The following is a 20,119-nucleotide window of genomic DNA, read 5'->3' on the forward strand; positions in this document are numbered from 1 at the left end:
AGTAGAGAGAGGAGGTGGGGGAGATGATGTTGGAGGGGGTTGGTAGAGAGAGTGAGAGAGAGAGAGTGAGAGAGAGAGTGAGAGAGAGAGAGTAGAGAGAGGAGGTGGGGGAGATGATGTTGGAGGGGGTAGGTAGAGAGAGGGGGAGAGAAAGGAGAGTGGGGAGAAGGGGGGGAAAGAGGGGGGTGAAGGGTGAAGGGGGAGGGGGGATGAGAGGTGGGGAAGAGGGGAGAGAGTGGGGAAGAGGGGAGAGAGTGGGAAGGGGGGGGAGAGAGTGGGGAGTGGGGAAGGGGGGGTGGGGAAGGGGGGAGAGTGGGGAAGAGGGGGAGAGAGTGGGGGAAGCGGGGGGAAGTGGGGAAGGGGGAAGGGTGAAGGGGGTTGGTTAGTCGATTCAAAAACATACAAGTAGGGAAACCAGCATGCGTCCTGCGTGGTCTAGTGGATTAAGACGCAGCTGTAATTTGAAGTTTGTGGGTTCAAATCCCAGGTCGTACTGCTTGACTTTTGCATCTGCAGTCAGATTTAGCTATCTGTGCTCTCTCTCTCAAAGTATGTTCAAATGCACACAATTAGGAAGCATTGCTCAAGTCCTTGCTGGTCTAGTGGATTAAAGTGCCCTTGCTGCAAACTGAAGGTTGTGGGTTCAAATCACAGAGTTAGTTGGTTGTCTTCAACTGCTTCATTTTAGCCTGCTGTGCTTGCTCTTTCACAAAGTATGTTGAAATACATACACATTTGCGTCATAGTAGGAGGCCTGTGTGGTCCAGTGGAATCAAACATTGCTGCTCTAAACTGAAGATTGCGAGTTCAAATCCCAGAGCATGTTGTTTGCTGCAGTCTGCTTTTAGCCAGCTGTGCTCTCTCAAAGTCTGTTCAAATGCATACACGTATGCCACCCCTGCAGAGTTCCTGAGTGGTCCAGTGGGCTAAGACATGTGTACCGTGAGCGGAAGGTTGTGGGTTCAAATACCAGCGTTTGCTTTGGTAGCTGTTTTCTTTTAGCTAGTGTTTTTCCTCACGTTAGCTCTGTCGCTCTCTCTCAAGGCATGTTTAAATGCATAGAAGTATGTTGTTTGCCCAAGGGTCTTGGTGGTGTAGTGGGATAAAGCCCTTGTGCTGTGAAGTGAAGGTTGCAGCTTCAAATCTTGCATCATGCAGTCTGATTTTATCTAGCTGTTTTCTCTCTCAAAGCATGTTTAAATACATACAAGTATGTCTTGAGCTTTGTGCCCCGGGTGGCCTAGTGGGTTAAGGCCTTGGTGTTGTGTTTTGGAGGTTGTAGGTTCAAATCCCATGGTGTACAGCTGCTGTAGAATGCTTTTTAGCTAGCTTTGTTCTCCCATAGTATGTTCAAATACCCATACAATGATGTGTGCAAAAAGCCCAGGATGGTGCAGTGGACTAAGACATGTGTGCTGAGAGTGGAAGGTTGTGGGTTCAAATTCCAGGGTTTGCAGCAGCTGCACTATGATTTTATCTAGCTCTTCTTCTCTCAAAGAAAGTTTAAAGACATACAAGTATGCCATACCCAGGGAGCCCTGAGTGGCCTAGTGGGTTAAGGCCTTGTTGTTGTGATCTAAAGGTTGCAGGTTCAAATCCCATGGTGTGCTGGAGCTGTAGAATGATTTTTAGCTAGCTTTGTTCTCAAAGTCTGTTCAAATATCCATGCAATGATACTGTGTACAAGAAGCCTTGGATTGTGCAGTGGGTTAAGGCACTTGTGCTGTGAGCTGAAGGTTGTTGGTTTGAGTCCTGGGTGAGATGGTTGGGTGGCTATCTTATTTAAAAGTTTTTCAAAGTCTGTATAGAATATTTACATAACTGTTTAATCAACTTAGTAAGGTTAGACTTGATTAGACAGTTCCTCAAGGTCCTGTATGTTCTTTGGGGAACTGTTTAACCACGTCTAGCTGCCAAGTTGATTGAACAGTCAGGTCACATGTCTAGGTTAGGATGGCTTACCTGATGTAGGAGGGCCCTCCCCCTGTGCCACCATCCCACCTGTCTGCCAGGGGGGCTCCCTCTAGCTGCAGCTACTGATGGCAAGCAGTCTGACCCAGGCCTTGCACCAGCAGTCTTCAGATTAGATCAGGGCAGCTGCTTCTCATCCTGCCTGACTTTGAGGGGGAGCACAGCTGGACAAAATCAGGCAGCAGGTGGCACACAGCATGCCCTTGGGTTTGAACCCACAATCCTCACATCACAGAGGCAGTGCTTTGTTCCACTGCACCACCCAGGGGGGCCCTCTTATATGGCACATTTGTATGTATTTGAGCAGACTTTAAGAGAGAGCACAGTTGACTAAAATGAGACATGAACTGCTGAATTGAAGCAGCATGCCCTGGGATTTGAACACACAGTCCTCAGAACACAGCACACTCATTGCAACAGCGCCTTATCCCACTGGACCACCAAGACGCTGCAAAGTTGTGTATACTTGTATGTATTTGAACAGACTTTAAGAGAGAGCAGTGCTGACTAAAATAACACACCAACTGTATGCTCTGGGATTTGAACTCAGAATCCTCAGATCAGAGCGAATGCACCTTAGTCCGCTGGACTACTTGGAAGTCTTTGCACACAGAATCCTTGCATATATTTTAGGAGACTTTTAGAAAGTCACAGCTAGCCTAAAAAACATAGAGGTGCATGCTCTGGGATTTGAACCCACAATCCCAAGATCATAGCAACAGCACCCTAGACCACTGGACTACTTGAAAGCCATGTTTGAGAACAATTTTTGCATGTATTTGAACAGACTTTGAGAGAGAACACAGCTAGCTGAAAAAGATTAAAGCAGACGGCACTGGGATTTGAACCCATAAGACGACAACAACAGCGCCTTATCCCTCTGGACCACCAAGATGCTGCAAAGCCACGTATACTTGTATGTATTTGAACAGACTTTAAGAGAGAGCAGTGCTGACTAAAATCAGAACCCAACTGCATGCTCTGGGATTTGAACTCAGAATCCTCAGATCAGAGCGAATGCACCTTAGTCCACTGGACTACTTGGAAGTCGTTGCACACAGAGTCCTTGCATATATTTTAGGAGACTTTAAGAAAGTTACAGCTAGCCTAAAAAATGTAGAGGTGAACGCTCTGGGATTTGAACCCACAGTCCCAAGATCATAGCAACAGCGCCTAGACCACTGGACCACCAAGACACTGCAAAGTTGTGTATACTTGTATGTATTTGAACAGACTTTAAGAGAGAGCAGTGCTGACTAAAATCAGACCGCAACTGTATGCTCTGGGATTTGAACTCAGAATCCTCAGATCAGAGCAAATGCACCTTAGTCCGCTGGACTACTTGGAAGCCTCTGCACACAGAATCATTGCATATATTTTAGGAGACTTTAAGAAAGTCACAGCTAGCCTAAAAAATGTAGAGGTGCACGCTCTGGGATTTGAACCCACAATCCCAAGATCATAGCAACAGCACCCTAGACCACTGGACTACTTGAAAGCCATGCTTGAGAACAATTTTTGCATGTATTTGAACAGACTTTGAGAGAGAACACAGCTAGCTGAAAAAGATTAAAGCAGACGGCACTGGGATTTGAACCCACAACCCTAAGATGACAACCACAGCGCTTTAGCCCACTGGTCTACTTGGAATCCTTCGGGCAGAACATATTTGCATGTATTTGAACAGACTTTAAGAGAGAACACAGCTAGCTAAAATGTAGTCTCCAACTGCACGCTCTGGGATTTGACTCTGGCTGTTGACAGCAAGCTGGGGTTCGATCTCACCATGTTCAGCTCACAGACGCAGCGCCTTAGTCCACTTTACCACTCATCACCCGGAGCGCGGCGGCTGGAATACATAGTCTATAAATGTATTTTAATAGACTTTGGGCGATACAGAGAGAGCGAGAGAGAGAGAGAGAGAACAGCTAGCTAAAATCACTCTCATCTCAAAGGGAGAGAGAGAGAGAGAGAGAGAGAGAGAGAGAGAGAGAAAGGGGGGGAGGGAGAGAGGTGTGGGGGAGAAAGAGAGAAAAGGGGGGAAGGGGAGGGGATGGTGGGAGAGAGAGGGAGAGAAAGGTGAAGGGGGGAGAAAGAGAGAAAAGGGGGGGAGGGGAGGGGATGGTGGGAGAGAGAGGGAGAGAAAGGTGAAGAGGAGGGGGAGATAGAGGTGAGGGAGGGGGGGAAGAAGGGGATGGGGGAGAGAGAGGGAGAGAAAGTTGAAGGGGGGAAAGAGAGAAAGAGGGGGAAGGAGAGAGGGGGGGCAGAAAGAAAGAGAAAGGGGGGAGGGGGAGGAGAGGGGCAGATTAGCAGCTGCAGTCTGATTTTAGATAGCTGTGCTCTCTCTCTCACTCACTCTCTCTCTCTCACTCACTCTCTCTCTGTCTCTCACTCACTCTCTCTCTCACTCACTCTCTCTCACTCTCTCTCTCACTCTCTCTCTCTCTCTCGCTCTCTTGCTCGCTCTCTTGCTCGATCTCTCGCTATCTGTTCAAATGCATAGTACAGTGTGCAAAAAGAGCCCCTTGTGGTCCAGTGGGTTAAAGCACTGTTGCTGTGATCTGGAGGTTGTGGGTTTGAATCCTGGGGCAGGCTGCTTGGACAATATTTTAATTCAAAAGTTACCAATCCTCAAATCATAGCAACTGTAGCTGATTCCACTGGACTAAGTCCTCACTTTTAAGACTTTCAGAGAGAGAAAGAGAGCACAGCTGACCAGCTGGACTCAGACACCAAGCAGCATGATCTGACTAGTTGAAGCTCTCATTGTGCAGCAAACCTGCATGTATTTAATAGAGAGAGAGAGAGAGAGAGAGAGGAGGTGGGGGGAGGATGTTGGAGGGGGTTGGTAGAAAGAGGGAGAGAGAGAGTGAGTGAGAGAGTAGAGTGAGTGAGAGAGAGAGAGAGGAGGTGGGGGAGGATGTTGGAGGGGGTTGGTAGAGAGAGTGAGAGAGAGAGTGAGTGAGTGAGAGAGAGAGTGAGAGAGAGAGAGTAGAGAGAGGAGGTGGGGAGATGATGTTGGAGGGGGTTGGTAGAGAGAGGGGGAGAGAAAGGAGAGAGTGGGAAGAAGGGGGGAAAGAGGGGGGGAGAGTGGGGAAGGGGAAGGGGGAAGGGGGTTGGTTAGTCGATTCAAAAACATACAAGTAGGGAAACCAGCATGCATCCTGCGTGGTCCAGTGGATTAAGACGCAGCTGTACTTTGAAGTTTGTGGGTTCAAATCCCAGGTCGTACTGTTTGACTTTTGCATCTGCAGTCAGATTTAGCTATCTGTGCTCTCTCTCTCAAAGTATGTTCAAATGCACACAATTAGGAAGCGTTGCACAAGTTCTTGGTGGTCCAGTGGATTAAGGTGCACTTGCTGCAAACTGAAGGTTGTGGGTTCAAATCACAGGGTTAGTTGCTTGTCTTCAACTGCTTCATTTTAGCCTGCTGTGCTTGCTCTTTCACAAAGTATGTTGAAATACATACACATTTGCGTCGTAGTAGGAGGCCTGTCTGGTCCAGTGGAATCAAACGTTGTTGCTCTAAACTGAAGATTGCGAGTTCAAATCCCAGAGCATGTTGTTTGCTGCAGTCTGCTTTTAGCCAGCTGTGCTCTCTCAAAGTCTGTTCAAATGCATACACGTATGCCACCCCTGCAGAGTTCCTGAGTGGTCCAGTGGGCAAAGACATGTCCGCTGTGAGCGGAAGGTTGTGGGTTCAAATGCCAGGCTTTGCTTCTGCAGTTGTGCTCTGCTTCTATCTAGCTCTTCTCTTGTTTCTCTTGCTCTTTCTCTCAACGGATGTTTAAATACATACAAGTATGCTGCTAGCTGTGAGCCCTCAGTGGTCTAGGGGGATAAAACACTTGCGCTATGAGATGAGATGAGTTGAAAGTTTTCCGGTTTGATTCCCACATCATGGAATGCAGTTTTATCTAGCTGATCCTTCTCATTCAACGGATGTTTAAATACATACAAGTACAGTCAGAGGGCAAAGCCCTGGGTGGTCTAGCGGGATAAAGCACTTCGGCTGTGTGGGCAAGGCTGCAGGTTCAAATCCTTCGTCTTGCAGCATGTTTTTATCAGCTGTTTAAATACATACAAGTATGCCACATCCTGGGGCCCCTGTATGGCCTAGTGGATTAAGGCTATGGTGTTGTGATCTAAAGGTTGTAGGTTCAAATCCCATGGTGTGGTTCAGCAGCTCTAGAACGCTTTTTAGCTAGCTTTGTTCTCTTAAAGTATGTTCAAATACCCATACAATGATGAGTGTGCAAGAAGCCCTGGATGGTGCAGTGGACTAAGACATGTCAGCTGGGAGGGGAAGGTTGTGGGTTCAAATACCAGTGTTGGTTTCAGCAGCTGCACTGTGATGTTATGTTTCTCTCTCTCAAAGAAAGTTTAAAGACATACAAGTATGCCACATCCTTGGAACCCTGGGTGGCCTAGTGGGTTAAGGCCTTGTTGTTGTGATCTGAAGGTTGCAGGTTCAAGTCCCATGCTGTGCAGCAGCTGTTGAGTGGTTTTTAGCTTGCTTTGTTCTCTCAAAGTCTTTTCAAATACCCATGCAATGATGCTTTGTGCAGGAAGCCTTGGGTGGTGCAGTGGGCTGAGGCACTTGTGCTGTGAGCTGAAGGTTGTTGGTTTGAGTCCTGGCTGAGATGGTTGGGCTGTTATCTTATTTAAAAGTTTTTTAAAGTGTCTATAGAATATTTACATAACTGTTTAATCAACTTAGTAAGGTTAGACTTGATTTGACAGTTCCTCAAGGTCTTGTATGTTCTTTGGGGAACTGTTTAACCAGGTCTAACTGCCAAGTTGATTGAACAGTCAGGTCACATGTGTAGGTTAGGATGGCTTACCTGATGTAGGAGGGCCCTCCCCCTGTGCCACCATCCCACCTGTCTGCCAGGGGGGCTCCCTCTAGCTGCAGCTACTGATGGCAAGCAGTCTGACCCAGGCCTTGTACCAGCAGTCTTCAGATTAGATCAGAGCAGCTGCCCCTCATCCTGCCTGGCTTTGAGGGGGAGCACAGCTGGACAAAATCAGGCAGCAGGTGGCACACAGCATGCCCTTGGGTTTGAACCCACAATCCTCACACCACAGAGGCAGTGCTTTGTTCCACTGCACCACCCAGGGGGGCCCTCTTATATGGCACATTTGTATGTATTTGAGCAGACTTTAAGAGAGAGCACAGTTGACTAAAATGAGACATGAACTGCTGAATGCAAGCAGCATGCCCTGGGATTTGAACACACAGTCCTCAGAACACAGCACACTCATAGCAACAGCGCCTTATCCCACTGGACCACCAAGACGCTGCAAAGTTGTGTATACTTGTATGTATTTGAACAGACTTTAAGAGAGAGCTCAGTTGACTAAAAAGAGACATGAACTGCTGAATGCAAGCAGCATGCCCTGGGATTTGAACACACAGTCCTCAGAACACGGCACACTCATAGCAACAGCGCCTTATCCCACTGGACCACCAAGACACTGCAAAGTTGTGTATACTTGTATGTATTTGAACAGTCTTTTAGAGAGAGCAGTGCTGACTAAAATAACACACCAACGGTATGCTCTGGGATTTGAACTCAGAATCCTGAGATCAGAGCTAATGCACCTTAGTCCGCTGGACTACTTGGAAGTCTTTGCATACAGAATCCTTGCATATATTTTAGGAGACTTTAAGAAAGTCACAGCTAGCCTAAAAAACATAGAGGTGCATGCTCTGGGATTTGAACCCACAATCCCAAGATCATAGCAACAGAGCCTAGACCACTGGACCACCAAAACACTGCAAAGTTGTGTATACTTGTATGTATTTGAACAGTCTTTTAGAGAGAGCAGTGCTGACTAAAATAACACACCAACTGTATGCTCTGGGATTTGAACTCAGAATCCTCAGATCAGAGCGAATGCACCTTAGTCCGCTGGACTACTTGGAAGTCTCTGCACACAGAATCCTTGCATATATTTTAGGAGACTTCTTGAAAGTCACAGCTAGCTTAAGAATCACAGAGGTGCAGGCTCTGGGATTTGAACCCACAATACCAAGATCACAGCAACAGCGCCCTAGACCACTGGACTACTTGAAAGCCATGCTTGAGAACAATTTTTGCATGTATTTGAACAGACTTTGAGAGAGAACACAGCTAGTTGAAAAAGATTAAAGCAGAAGGCACTGAGATTTGAACCCACAAACCTAAGATGACAACAACAGCGCTTTAGCCCACTGGTCTACTTGGATTTCGTCGGGCAGAGCATATTTGCATGTATTTGAACAGACTTTAAGAGAGAACACAGCTAGCTAAAATGCAGGCTCCAACTGCATACTCTGGGATTTGACTCTGGCTGTTGACAGCAAGCTGGGGTTCGATCTCACCATGTTCAGCTCACAGACGCAGCGCCTTAGTCCACTTTACCACTCATCACCCGGAGCTCGGCGGCTGGAATTGGGCGATAGAGAGAGAGAGAGAGAGAGAGAGAGAGAGAGAGAGAGAGAGAGAGAGAGAGAGAGAGAGAGAGAGAGAGAGAGAGAGAGAGAGAGAGAGAGAGAGAGAGGAGGTGGGGGAGGATGTTGGAGGGGGTGGGTAGAGAGAGTGAAAGAGAGAGAGAGGAGGTGGGGGGAGGATGTTGGAGGGGGTGGGTAGAGAGAGTGAAAGAGAGAGAGAGGAGGTGGGGGGAGGATGTTGGAGGGGGTGGGTAGAGAGAGTGAGAGAGAGAGAGAGAGAGAGAGAGAGAGAGGAGGTGGGGGAGGATGTTGGAGGGGTGGGTAGAGAGAGTGAAAGAGAGAGAGAGGAGGTGGGGGGAGGATGTTGGAGGGGGTGGGTAGAGAGAGTGAAAGAGAGAGAGAGGAGGTGGGGGGAGGATGTTGGAGGGGGTGGGTAGAGAGAGGGAGAGAGAGAGTGAGAGAGAGAGTGAGAGAGAGAGTGAGTGAGAGAGTGAGAGAGAGAGAGAGTAGAGAGAGAAGGTGGGGGGAGGATGTTGGAGGGGGTGGGTAGAGAGAGGGAGAAAGGTGGGATGAAGAGAAGGGGAGAGAAAGGAGAGAGTGGGGAGAAGGGGAGAAAGAGAGGGGAAGGGGGAAAGACAGGGGGGGAAGAGGGGGGAAAGGGTGGGAGAGGGGGAAGAGAGCGAAAGGGTGGGAGGGGGGAAGGGGGAAAGGGGGGAGGGAGTAGAGAGAAGAAAAGAGGGGGGTAGGGGGTAGGGGGTAGGGGGAAAGAGAGGGAATGGGTGGGGGGGAGAGAGTGGGGAAGGGGGGAGAGAGTGGGAAGGGGGGGAGAGTGGGGAAGGGGGGTGGGGTGGGGAAGGGGGGGAGAGAGTAGGGAAGGGGGGGGAGAGTGGGGAAGAGGGGGGGGAGAGTGGGGAAGGGGGTTAGTTAGTCGATTCAAAAACATACAGGTATGGAAACCAGCATGCCTCCTGCGTGGTCTAGCGGATTAAGACGCAGCTGTAATTTGAAGTTTGTGGGTTCAAATCCCAGGTCATACTGCTTGCATCTGTAGTCAGATTTAACTGTCTGTGCTCTCTTGATGTATGTTCAAATGCATACATGTATGCCTCCCTTCAGGATCCCTGGTTGGTGCAGTGTACTAAGACACATGGGTTGTGAGCAGAAGGTTGTGGGTTTAAATAACTGGGCTTTCTTCAGCAGCTGCACTATGCTTTTATCTAGCTCTTCTCTTGTTTCGCTCTCTCTTTCAAAGGATGTTTAAATACATAGAAATATGCTGTGAGCTGGGAGCCCTGAGTGGTCCAGTGGGATAAAGCGCTTGTGTTCTGTGGTGAAAACTGCAGGTTCAAATCCTGCGTCGTGCAGACTAATTCTATCAGCTGTTCTCTCACTCTCAAAAGAAGTTTAAATACATACAAATATGCCACACTCAGGGAGCCCTGGTTGGCCTAGTGGGTTAAAGCACTGGTGTTGTGATCTAAAGGTTCAAATCCCATGTTGTGTTTCAGCAGCTCTTGAATGCTTTTTAGCCTGCTGTGCTCTCTCAAAGTATGTTCAAATGCATACACATATGCCACCCTGCAGGAGTCCTGGGTGGTCCGGTGGAATAAGACGCTTGTGCTGTGAGCTGAAAGTTGTGGGTTCGAATACCAAGGTTTGCTTCAGCAACTATGTTCTTTTAGTGTTTTTTTTTTTTTTTTCTCCCCCGCTCTCAAGAGAGATGCATACAAATGCATACAAGTATGCTGTTTGCAAAAGGATGTTGGTGGTATAGTGGGATAAAGCCCTTGTGTTGTGAGGTTAAGGTTGCAGGTTCAAGTCCTGCATCATGCAGTCTGGTTTAATCTAGCTGTTCTCTCTCTTTCAAAGCAACGTTTAAATACATACAAGTACGCCTTGAGCTTGGAGACCTAGGTGGCCTTGTGGGTTAAGGCATTGGTCTTGGTATCTGAAAGTTGTATGTATGGTATGCAGCAGCTGTAGAATAGTTTTTAGCTAGCTTGGCTCTCTCAAAGTCTGTTCACATACCCAATCAAGTCCTGGATGGTGCAGTGGGCTAAGGCACTTGTGCTGGGAGCTTAAGGTTGTTGGTTTGAGTCCTGGGTGAGGTGGTTGGGTTGTTAACTTATTTAAAGGTTTTTCATTTGAACACACAGTCCTCGGAACACAGCACGCCCATAGCAACAGTGCCTTATTCCACTGGACCACCTAGATACTGCCAACGGGTCTATACTTGTATGTATTTGAACAGACTTTAAGAGAGAACACAGCTAGCTAAAACCACACAGCAGAATTTGAACTAACAATCCTAAAGACACAGCAACAGCGCTTTAGGCAACTGGACTACTTGAAGCTTCTTTGCACAGAAACCTCGCAGTTATTTTAGGAGACTTTAAGAGAGTGCCCAGGTAGCTGAAAATGTATAAAGCTGAACACTCTGGGATTTGAACCCCCAAGCCTAAGACCATAGCAACAGAGCTTTAGCCCACTGGACTACTTGGACCCCTTTTCCCAGAGCATATTTGCATGTATTTGAACAGACTTTAAGAGAGAACATGGCTAGCTAAAACACAGGCTTTCAAACTGTTCGGTCTCTCTCAAAGAATGTTTAAATACATACAAGTAAGGTATGGGCTAAGAGCCTTGGTACTCCAGCGTGATAAGGCACTTGTGCTGTGAGCTGAAGGTTGTAATTTCAAATTCCGCAGCATGATTTTTGTCTAGCTGTGCGCTCTCTCTCTCTCAAATGATGTTTAAATACAAGTATGGTGTGGGCTTTGAGCCCTGGGTTGCCTAGTGGGTTAAGGCAGTGGTGATGTGAGCTAAAGGTTGTAGGTTTGAATCCCAGGGTGTGCTTTAGTGGATGTGGCATGCTTTCAGCTAGCTGTGCTCTCTCAAAGTCTGTTCAAGTACCCCCTACAAGTATGCTGCATGCTGTGAGTGTTGGATGGTGCAGTAGACTAAGGCACTGGTGCTGTGAGCTGCAGGTTGTTGGTTTGAGTCCTGGGTGAAATTGGTGGGGTGTTAATTTATTTACAAATATTTCAAAGTCTGTAAAGAATACAGGTATGACTGTTTAATCAACTTAGTAAGGTTAGACATGATTACACAGTTTCTCAAGGTCTTGTATGTACTTTGGAGAACTGTTTAATCATGTCTTTGCCAAGTTAATTGAACAGTCAGGTCACTTATGTCTAGCTTAGGATGACTCAACCCCTGAGTTCTGGATTCTGAATTTGGAACAGTAAATGAAATTCTCATTGAGAACGACCACAGGACATTTTCACCCCTATAGCTCATTTACTCTGGTCTCAATCTATGCATTCATTAGAAGGGGTGTCCACAAACATTTGGACACATAGTGCATCTTGAGGTCACCAGAAGAGTCCCTTGAAAAGTTGTAGCTGAAGTTCTCCATCTTTTGGGATGATAAGGTGGGGTGGTGGATCAGCCAACATTCTGACCTCACTCCCACTTTTGTGGCTGAATGCAATCAAATCCTCACAGTGATCAGTTGTGGGAGGAGCAGCAGAGCTGAGTTTGTGGGTTGCGCCCATGAAAAATGGTCCAATCAGCTTCTCCTGCCATTGAGTGGTTTGGTGTTTATTGGACTGGATGATTGAAGGTTGTGGAGGAATCAGACACAGCCACAACAGCCTGCCCCCTCCTCCTCATGCTGCTCACCAGCCTGGTCACGCACTGCTGTGGGGTCGCGTCCCATTCTTTAACCAGCATTTGTCGCAAGTCAGCCGACATGGTTGTGTTGGTCACTCTGGCACGAACAGCACACCCAAGCTGACCCCACAAGAGTTCAATAGGGTTGAGGTCAGGACTGTGGGCAGGCCGTTCCCTTCTCTCCGCTCCCACATTCTGCAAGTAGTCTTGGAAGGCCTTGGGGTGTCCTCTTATTGGGACATCCCTCCGTTATCTGGAGCTTCAGGTTGGAGGTGGTTCCAGGGCTCGCTCCAGCTTGAAGTTCTCCTATCCAGATCAGTCAAAAGCAGCATGCAGATTCCTGGAGCAGATGGCTACTGACCGCTGTAGCAGATCCCATGCTCACAGGTGCAGCCAATCAGCGGCTAATCAGGCCAATCAGGCACCTGATTGGCTGCACCTGGGGAAGCTCAAAACCAGTGTCGGTAGCAACAGCAAAACAAGCTGTTTATCAACGGCAGAGAAGATCTGCTGAACTGTTCAGGAGCTCATCCCACAAATGCAGGTTCCTCCCAAATGTGGCTCCATTTAAAAGAGAAGTGAAGGAGCTTTCCAACGCTAGAAGATTCACTGCCCAGAAGCACTGTTCCAACAAAGACCTGATCCACCAATCACAGAGCTCCTTCCTTTCTGTGCTGAGTGGAGGAGAAAGCCTTCTTCCCTGGACAGTAGAGACAGCAGGATCCAGCCTCTTTCATTTTCAGGGCGTTTTCACACCTGTAGTTGATTTGCTCTGGTCTGAATCAGTTCAGCAGTGGAAAGGTGGAGCGTTTGACCCTTGCTTTGCTTTCTTTCCATACAGGAGGAAACTCAGCTTATCAGCCAGACCGGTCTGGAGCAGGAGCAAGAAGCAGAGACAGGAAGAAGGTCATTACCTTAATTCTTGGTCCCTCTTCCTATCTCTCTCCCTTCCATCCTCTTACTCCCCCTCCCCTTTAGGACACTGTACCTGGCCTGCAATAAGACAGTGAATTTCAGCTGTCTGAGGTATGTGCAGGAGACTAAGTGGACAGAGGTTGTTTCTTCCCTTAAACAGAGCTGTGTGAACAGCTTCAGTGTGCTGATGCCGGGTTTTGAACCCATGCTTTAACCACTGAACCACAACAGCTGCATGACTTGTGAAGCCTGAGACACTGCTTAGTGATGATTAAGGAGACGCACATGTAGACTGAGAATCAGAGGAGCTGATGTGGTAGTGGTGGCTCAGTGGGTAGAGCATTGGACTGCTGATGGGAAGGTTCTGGGTTTGATTCCCAGGTTGGGGAGACTGACCCTTCAGGAAGTGAGGGATTAAAACTGTGTGATGAGAAACATTTTCTAACTTTAACAGAAATAAAACTTTTCTTTAGTAAGAATGATGGGAACACTTTACCTTGTTTACTTCACACTCTAACCCAGAGTCTTCTTTCAGTACCGATCACACATGGCTATGGGAGTCGTTTAGCAGAGTTTGTTTGGGACTGAGCTGAAGCCTCCTCATTTAAAGGGTCTGAGTGAGGTTGATTTTGGGCCACCTACAGGTGTCGGGCCATGGGTTAGTAAGGCGTGGAAACTAGATAAAGTTGTTTCCACGACTTTTAGTAAGGCAGGACTCCATATGATGTAGTCATGGTGACCCCTGGTTCTGTTCACCAGCATTGGAAAAAAAAAATAAGAGCTGGTAAGTTTCTCTATGTCAACCATTTCACACCAAACCCCCCACCGACCGACTTGGATACAGAAATTTAGAAAATTGAGCAGAACTCCCTTTAAAGGGAGATCACACTGCACTCACTGACCACAGTTCAGTTTTCTGCTACCTGTCAGATAACGGCCTACTGCCAACCTGCAACCTCCGACTCGACCATTTGTTGAGCTCTGCCGCCACCCTGTGGAGAAAACCAGCAGCAAACATCAGGAATCGCCGCAGAGGAATTTGGTACGCTTTTATTAAAAAATAACCAATATCCCCACAATCAAACCTACATTAACCCCACAAGAAATCATCAACGTGACTGAATTTGACAGTGCCCCTCCCCCTGATTGGACAGTACAGCAGATGCAGTAGAAGACGAGGCGGCATCCGGCGCGCCTCGCAGACGTGGCCGAGCGAAAGGCACCAAGCGGAGCGTCCGCTTCCGTGGTGTTTGTGCTTCCTGTAGGGAGGGTGGTCTGTTCAGTGGCGAAGGCCGTGGAGCTCTAGTGGTCAGAGGCATGCGGGCACCAGGGCAAACTGATGGGTCTTAGAAGGGAGGGAACCAAGGACAAAAAGCCGAAGAGGTGAAGGGAAGGGGGGGAGGATCTGAACAGGAGGTCCCCAGTGCCTTATTCAGCATGGTTAGGTACAGATAGAGCCCATCGGAGAAATTTATCTTTGGCTACAGAAGGCCGCAAAGAAAACTCTGGCTTATGCAAGCAGCCTGACAGCGTTTCTATGAGCACAGGAACCCAACAAAGCCTATAAATTACAATAACAGAACACTGGCTACCTTTCTCTCACCACCAGCAGCAGCAGCACTCAAACACGACCAAGCCTCAGGAGAGCAATGTGTGGCTTTCTTACTAACAGCATGCAACGGTACCTCACTTTCCACAACATGGCAGTAAAGCATCAGGCATGGTGCTATAGAGGGAGGGGGTGAGGGAGGTGTGCGCACACACACACTCGCACAGACACTCACACGCATACACTCACATTAACTGGCCTTGGAAGGACTTGAAACATGAAAGGCATATCCAGGCTCAGTGACAAGCCGACAGTTGACCGCACAGCCGCAGGACGCCTCGCAAAACAACGTACAGCTCTTGATGCAATTTCCCATGATTTGATGATGATGGAATTCCACAGTAGCCCTGCAGGGGGAGCCAGCACAGCGTCCAGACAAGTGCTCAGGTTTATGACGGGACGGAAATGCGCCCCTCCTCTACGGCCCTGGACCCTTTCTAGTCCTACCCTACGCCCCAGAGAGGTTGCATTATTCCCATTCAAGTTTCACAGCGCCAACGTGGACCCCGCTCCAGGACAATAGGCTTAGTTTAAAAGAAAGAGGAAAAAAAAAAACACAACAGGAAAAGAAAGAAGGGAGGGGTGAGGGAAAAAGACGACTCTTTAAACAGAGTCAGTCGTTCCTCCGCTGAAGGGCTTCCGCCTACAGCTCTGTGTGCTTGTCACCTAGGAAAGACAGAGAGAGAGGGAGGTGAGAGAGGGGAAGATGAGGTCATTTTTTTTGATAGTGTAGCAGTATTCCCCCCCTATCCCAAATACCATCAAATTACACAAAGCTGACTTTTCCTGCTACAAGTATGATGTGGCCAAAAGTTTGTGGGCACCTGCTCTTGCAACGTTCGTTCCATAATCAAAGAAGATGTTCTTTCTCTTCAAGGGGGGCTTTACACTAGGTTGTGGAGGATATGATTGCATTCAGCCACAAACGCATCAATTGCTGATTTTGGATAATCAATTCTCAAGCTTCATTGCTCTAGAGAAGAGCATGCAGCAGGGAGTGCAGCAGAATCTGCTGATACGAAGGGGTGTCCACAAACTTTTGGACGTATAGTGCAGAACAATGCACAGTGCAATGTGTCAGGACACATAAACCAGCCCATTGCAGGGACAGGTGTGTGATGGTTGAGGGCAAGGCGTCATTCACATCAAGCTGGAGCGCGCCTGACTCTACTGGTGGATCGGTTATATGAAGTTAGCTCCTGCTTGGTTGGAGTGAGAACCTGCAGCCACACTGACCCTTTGAGAGTAGTTCAGATTAGTGATCAGTGATCCCTGCAGTTTCCATAGTACTAAATTGGTGGGGTTTAGCGGCCACTAGCTGTTATCCCCATTAGCCTGGTAGAGGCAGACTTCACCAAACATGTCTTGGCCTACTGGTCGTACCTTTCTGTGTCTTTCCTTCGTGTGTCCGTTTGCTTCCTGAGGGACCTCCTCTCTCCTCCAGGAACTTGTTGTAGATCCTCTTGATCTCCTGGTCATAGTCTGTCCATTCCGCCACTATCCGGACAGCAGCCTGCAGCTTGGGCTCTTTCGTTTGGGGGTTATTGCACTGGGACAAAAAAATATAAGGGTCAAATCAGGCCAATGAAATGAAAAAAAAGTAGTGCAGTAGATTTGTACATGACAGATACACTATATGGACAAAAGTATTAGGACACCTGCTCTTGTTGGGAGTAACTGTCTCTACTATGCGGGGATAAAAGTCTTTCCACTAGATTTTAGAGCATTGCTGAGGTCAGGATGTTGGATGAGCACCACCCCGATGATAACAGATGCTGTGTGCTTGACTGCAGAGCTACAGAACCCCTCATACTTATTTTTAAAATGCTCTCAGATTTGTTTTGTTAATAATAAAAAAGGTGATGGTATTTGCAGTCATTACCAGGTCTATAGTTTTGGCACTCTTTTTGGAAGAATCATCACACCAGGTTTCGCACCACAGCCACTCTTGGGGCAGAGACTTGATGGGCACCTGATGGATCATGTTGTTTGGCAGATCCTAAGGTAGGAGGGAAGGACAGAGAGAATTCACACACACGTAAACATGTAACGCATTTATATTAAAGCCATTTTAATAAACGTGTAGAGTCATGCTCTGTGGGTCATGCACCTGATCCAGGTTAGACAGGCTGTTCGGGTCCTGGCTCAGACCCTGGTACTGTCCTCTGAGTCTGTCCCCAGCAGCGATCTTCCTAAACTTCTTGAGATCCACCACATACAGAGCGCTAGAAAGACATGGACAGTGAAAGACGTGTGAAGAAGTACTGCGCTGGTTCGATCCCCAGTACCATCAGGAACCCCAAATTGCTCCCTGGGAGATTTATAGGTGTTTATGTTCTCACTGCCCTAATTACTAGTGTTCAAGTGTGTTGCTGTGTAATGAGTGTCTTTTCTTACCTTTATTTGACACAGGGTTGTGGGTTTAATATCCACATCCACTAAACCGCCACTGTTGGGTCTATTAACAATATTTTAACCCTCTCTGCTCCAGATGTATCACAGCATGGTTGACCCCTGCTGTGGTAGCAGTGGTGGCTCAATGGTTACAACACTAAGTTACTGACCATAGGGTTGTGGGTTCCATAGCCGCATCCACTTTTGGGAACTTGAGTAGGCTAGACTAGCCCTTAACCTTCTCCATATCCGGCCCCTCACCTGATGTGGTACTTGCGGCCAGCCAGGTGGCTCGCCCAGTAGCCCGACTTCCAGAAGCGGTAGCCGTCCATCTCCCTCCGGCTCTCGCAGAATGGAGTGTAGCCGTACGGCGCCCCTTCCAGGTCAAAGTCCCGCAGCTCCTTCAGGTCTGTGCGCACTATCTGGAAAAGCAAAAAAAATTAAATGAGGAAAGCAGCAAAGGTTCTGGTCCGTCAAGTGTAAAAAAAAAAATAATAATAAAAAATTAAAAAGGAGGAGAGGACTGGGCGAGCAAAGTGGATTGGGGGACAAAAAATACTGGGATGTTTAATATACAATATTTAATATTTCCACACTGTACAAGTTATTGTTAGAATAGTGGTGGTCAGACATTCAGCATTACACAGTTCTACCAGAAGGGGGCAGCAGCGTATAGGTTATGGGGCTATTAATACTGGCTGTACTCAGTAAAACATTTAAAAGCCATACGATTCTGCTGGACTTTACTGATCCACTTAACCGTTTCCTAAAAAAACAAAGCCATCTCAGCGCCACGGTCCCATTCAAGTACAGCTCCCTTCTTTTCGGACTACACATCGGACCGCAGGTGTACCTGATCAGCATCCACGAACAGGATCTTGTCAACAGCCAGTGGGAAGAGCACATCCAGGAAGAGGATTTTGTAGCCCCAGATAATTCTCTGCTTCTCCGTCTGCTGATGCAGCCAGCGAGGCCACTTGTACTGAACCAGCTCATACTGGAAACCGTATTCTTTAGCCATGTATGGGATCCACTCCTGTGGGAAGGAGAGAGAAGAAAGACAGAGCTTAGAGAGAGATAGATAATTCCTTGAAGATTATGGAACGATCACTTCATCGTTCGGAATTGTAATGAGGCTTCTTCATCTGTGATTCATAAAGCTCCTCCTAATTTTCCATCCAGCAGCCCAGCAATTTCCAAGTATTATTCGACAAACATTCATCTCTGAATTCAATAAAACTTCAGGAAATGAACAGATCACAGCTGCATAACAATGGCCCACATCTCCTTTTGACCTCAACGGCAAGTGACACTTTAAATACTAACAACATTGATAAAACAAATATGAAATACTATTAATAAATGCTGCTAATACTACTACTAAGGTAACTATGCAGCACTTTTTTATATGAATAATCATAATGTCATGTAGGCACTACAGATTTAGACCAAAATATAATCAGGAAATATAAACAAACTCAATTAAAAAAGGAATTCATTAGTTTGTCATTTCAAAACCAAATCACTGCAGATCATTATAAAGGCTGTATTAAACATGTCAACTAAGACTATGTTTAACTAGTTGGCTCCCAGGTAACTCGGGTTACTCATAAGAGATTACCATACTCATGAAGGAAGCAAGTTTTGGGCTGCGGATGTGACGTGGACTGGCTAAAGCTCCACGACTGAATTGTGCCTCAGTCGTTACTAAGCCCCTATAGCATGATGCGGCTGCCAGCACCATGTTTCACAATGAGGATTGGTATTAGCCAGGTGGTGTGCAGTGCCAGTCATGGCTTTTTTTTTTTTTTGTCCTGACAATGCAGTGTAAATTGTGGGGCTTTAGGTGTACAATCAGTGACTGGTGTGGCACTATGGATAACACTACTATCTGCCAGTGAGCTACCACACCACGTAGGAGACTGGGGTTCGATTCCCGGACTTGATTTCCTGGGCAAGACTCCTAACATGGCATTGGCCCACTTACGAGTAACCCTGTAAGTCCCTCTGGATAAGAGCATCAGCTAAATGCCATAAATGTAAATGCAATCACAATTAAACACAATGTATAATAACGATGTTTTTCATGCATCGTTAAGGGTGATTAGATGAAGACTGATGATTAAATCCAGCATTTATATTCATTCCAAATCCACAACACAAGTCTGAGTATTTTCTGAATCCTATATCCTATAATCATCTGTCGTAAACACACAATAACAACAGCCTGTTTAATTCGAACACGTAAAGAGAGCTCATAAAAATACGCCACTGTTTTTTTCTCTACAAAAAAGCCAGAAAAGTTAGAACTAGACCCCAGTAAAAGGATTGAAAGAACTGTTGGATACGTGCCCTTTAAAAAGCATTCAACTGAACCTGACGATATCTTTAAAAGCCCAGACAGTGCAACAGTCTACTGCTGTCCTATCTTAGAGAGCCCTCCGATGGCCTTTTTGAGAGGCTTACCTTTTATATTTTGCAACATTTCGGTATTATGTTACCACTAACTGTCAAATATAATTAAATATAAATGTAGTTTAGTCAATTACGAATATAATAAAATTATATTATATATAGGAGAGGGGTGTATCTATCCCCTACTCTCTCTGTCAACTCATCTTATACTCTAAAGGCAGGTGTTATTCATATATGGTATTTGTCTACTTCATTCCTTATCTAATTGGTAACTCAGGCTATGGTGTACCATTAATATATCTGTGACCTTAAACCAACCCTACTGGTTTGCACTGTTTTTTTCTAAACTGCAATTAATAGCATAATGCTAAGCTAAAGCTAAATAATGTATATTTATATATATGTATTTTATAAAGTAATTATTAAAATTATTAACAAAGTATATGTAAACACAGTCACTAAAGACTCCCATAAAAATATAGCATATACCTTAAACGTTGGAGACAGGTAGTTCTTCAGAAACCAGAACTTGACCGGCGTCTTGGTATGTTTCAGTACAGACAGCATCATTATCCTGCAGAGAGAAGCAGCAGCTCAAACCTTCGGCATCGACGGCATGTCTCTCAACAGTATATACTGATCCCAGATCCTCCTCTCCTTGTTCCTACAACTGTAACAGTTCAACTATGAAAAGTAGAAACCGA

The 20,119-nt window shown here is 46.7% G+C and overlaps 1 protein-coding gene across 2 annotated transcripts in view; it reads right to left on the reverse strand.

The window, feature by feature from the left end:
- Positions 1–14,029: 14,029 nt before the first annotated feature.
- Positions 14,030–20,119, reverse strand: part of uggt1 (UDP-glucose glycoprotein glucosyltransferase 1) — a 34,400-nt gene continuing 28,310 nt past the window's right edge. For both annotated transcript variants that reach the window (XM_072688303.1, XM_072688304.1), the window contains exons 34-40: positions 19,905–19,989; positions 17,854–18,036; positions 17,262–17,422; positions 16,717–16,831; positions 16,489–16,605; positions 15,990–16,155; positions 14,030–15,272 (exon numbers count right to left, since the gene is read on the reverse strand). In XM_072688303.1, coding sequence (XP_072544404.1) covers positions 15,250–15,272; positions 15,990–16,155; positions 16,489–16,605; positions 16,717–16,831; positions 17,262–17,422; positions 17,854–18,036; positions 19,905–19,989 — 850 coding nt within the window. In that variant the 3' untranslated portion in view covers positions 14,030–15,249. The remainder of the gene's footprint in view (positions 15,273–15,989; positions 16,156–16,488; positions 16,606–16,716; positions 16,832–17,261; positions 17,423–17,853; positions 18,037–19,904; positions 19,990–20,119) is intronic.

Source organism: Salminus brasiliensis, chromosome 9 (assembly GCF_030463535.1).
Source record: "Salminus brasiliensis chromosome 9, fSalBra1.hap2, whole genome shotgun sequence".
Classification (NCBI taxonomy): domain Eukaryota; kingdom Metazoa; phylum Chordata; class Actinopteri; order Characiformes; family Bryconidae; genus Salminus; species Salminus brasiliensis.